At 34.1% G+C, this 1,065-nt stretch overlaps 1 protein-coding gene across 1 annotated transcript in view; it reads left to right on the top strand.

The window, feature by feature from the left end:
• The window catches only part of LOC18780766 (pollen-specific leucine-rich repeat extensin-like protein 1), a 7,812-nt gene extending 7,598 nt beyond the window's left edge, over positions 1-214 (top strand). Inside the window, exon 2 of the mRNA XM_007214050.2 lies at positions 164-214. Within this exon, the coding sequence (XP_007214112.2) occupies positions 164-214 (51 nt within the window). The remainder of the gene's footprint in view (positions 1-163) is intronic.

Raw genomic sequence — 1,065 nt, 5'->3', positions numbered from 1 at the left:
GCATGAAACAATCTAGATTGTGACATATGTTAACTTTGGGTTAACCCTTGATATTAACAACTACAATCAAATGATCCACTAAGCAAAATGGGGAGACAGGAATTTACCTATCAACACAGAATATATGTTTTTCATCTATTCTTTATCCACAAATCCTTGATAGGAACAAACTTTTGTCCTGGTTTTAGAGAATTCAGGGCAATTTGATGATTGAACTGTATTCCACTATCACTAGGAACCAAATGGAGATTTATAGAGATTAAATTTATAAGACAATCACTAAAGGGGTAACTTGAAGAGACATGCAGAGCTTTGCGTTTGAGGTGCATTAAAAAAAAAAAAGAAACAAAGAAACAAAGCTTAAAGAGGATTGCTTGCTTACCCAGAAAAACAGAAATTGCTTGAATAGGAATGCTTGATCCTCGGTTGAAGCGAGTGTTATCTGTGTTAAGATTTTAGAGGGACGGACCCTTGGCCCACCACTAGTAACATCGATATTGTCCCCAACTTAAACACTTGTTTAGTAGATGTGGGGTTTTATACAAAAGGCCTTGATTTTATTAGGAGTGAAACCATTTATTATATGAGACTTTCTATTTTGTTAAGTTTCCGATGTGGGACTCGTGTATTCTTCAACACTCCTTCTCACGTGGGACCACCTTTTAGTGGGCCACACGTGCAACCAATTCCACATCGGTCACTTTTTATTTATTTAAATTTGGGGTTTGTTTGATTTTTATTCAATTTGGGGTTTTTATTTGATTTGAGTTTGTTTGATTTGGTATAATCGGGTCCAGTCAACCAACCTGGCTCTGATACCATCTTAAGATTTCAAAGAGACGGACTTTCTATTTTGTTAAGTTTCCGATGTGGGACTCGTGTATTCTTCAACAATGCTAAAATATAAATATGGTTTGAATGTATTAGGTTTTTTTTTGTTTTATTCTTCTCCATAAGGAGGTATATATAGGAGTTTTACATGAAGGTTTTACAAGGAATTAGATATAGTAAAGAATTAGGAAAATATCTTCCTAATTGTACAATGATTTATCACTTATATAAAAA

Source organism: Prunus persica, chromosome G4 (genome assembly GCF_000346465.2).
Source record: "Prunus persica cultivar Lovell chromosome G4, Prunus_persica_NCBIv2, whole genome shotgun sequence".
In the NCBI taxonomy this organism is placed as follows: domain Eukaryota; kingdom Viridiplantae; phylum Streptophyta; class Magnoliopsida; order Rosales; family Rosaceae; genus Prunus; species Prunus persica.
This window is presented reverse-complemented; position numbering and strand designations above follow the sequence as displayed.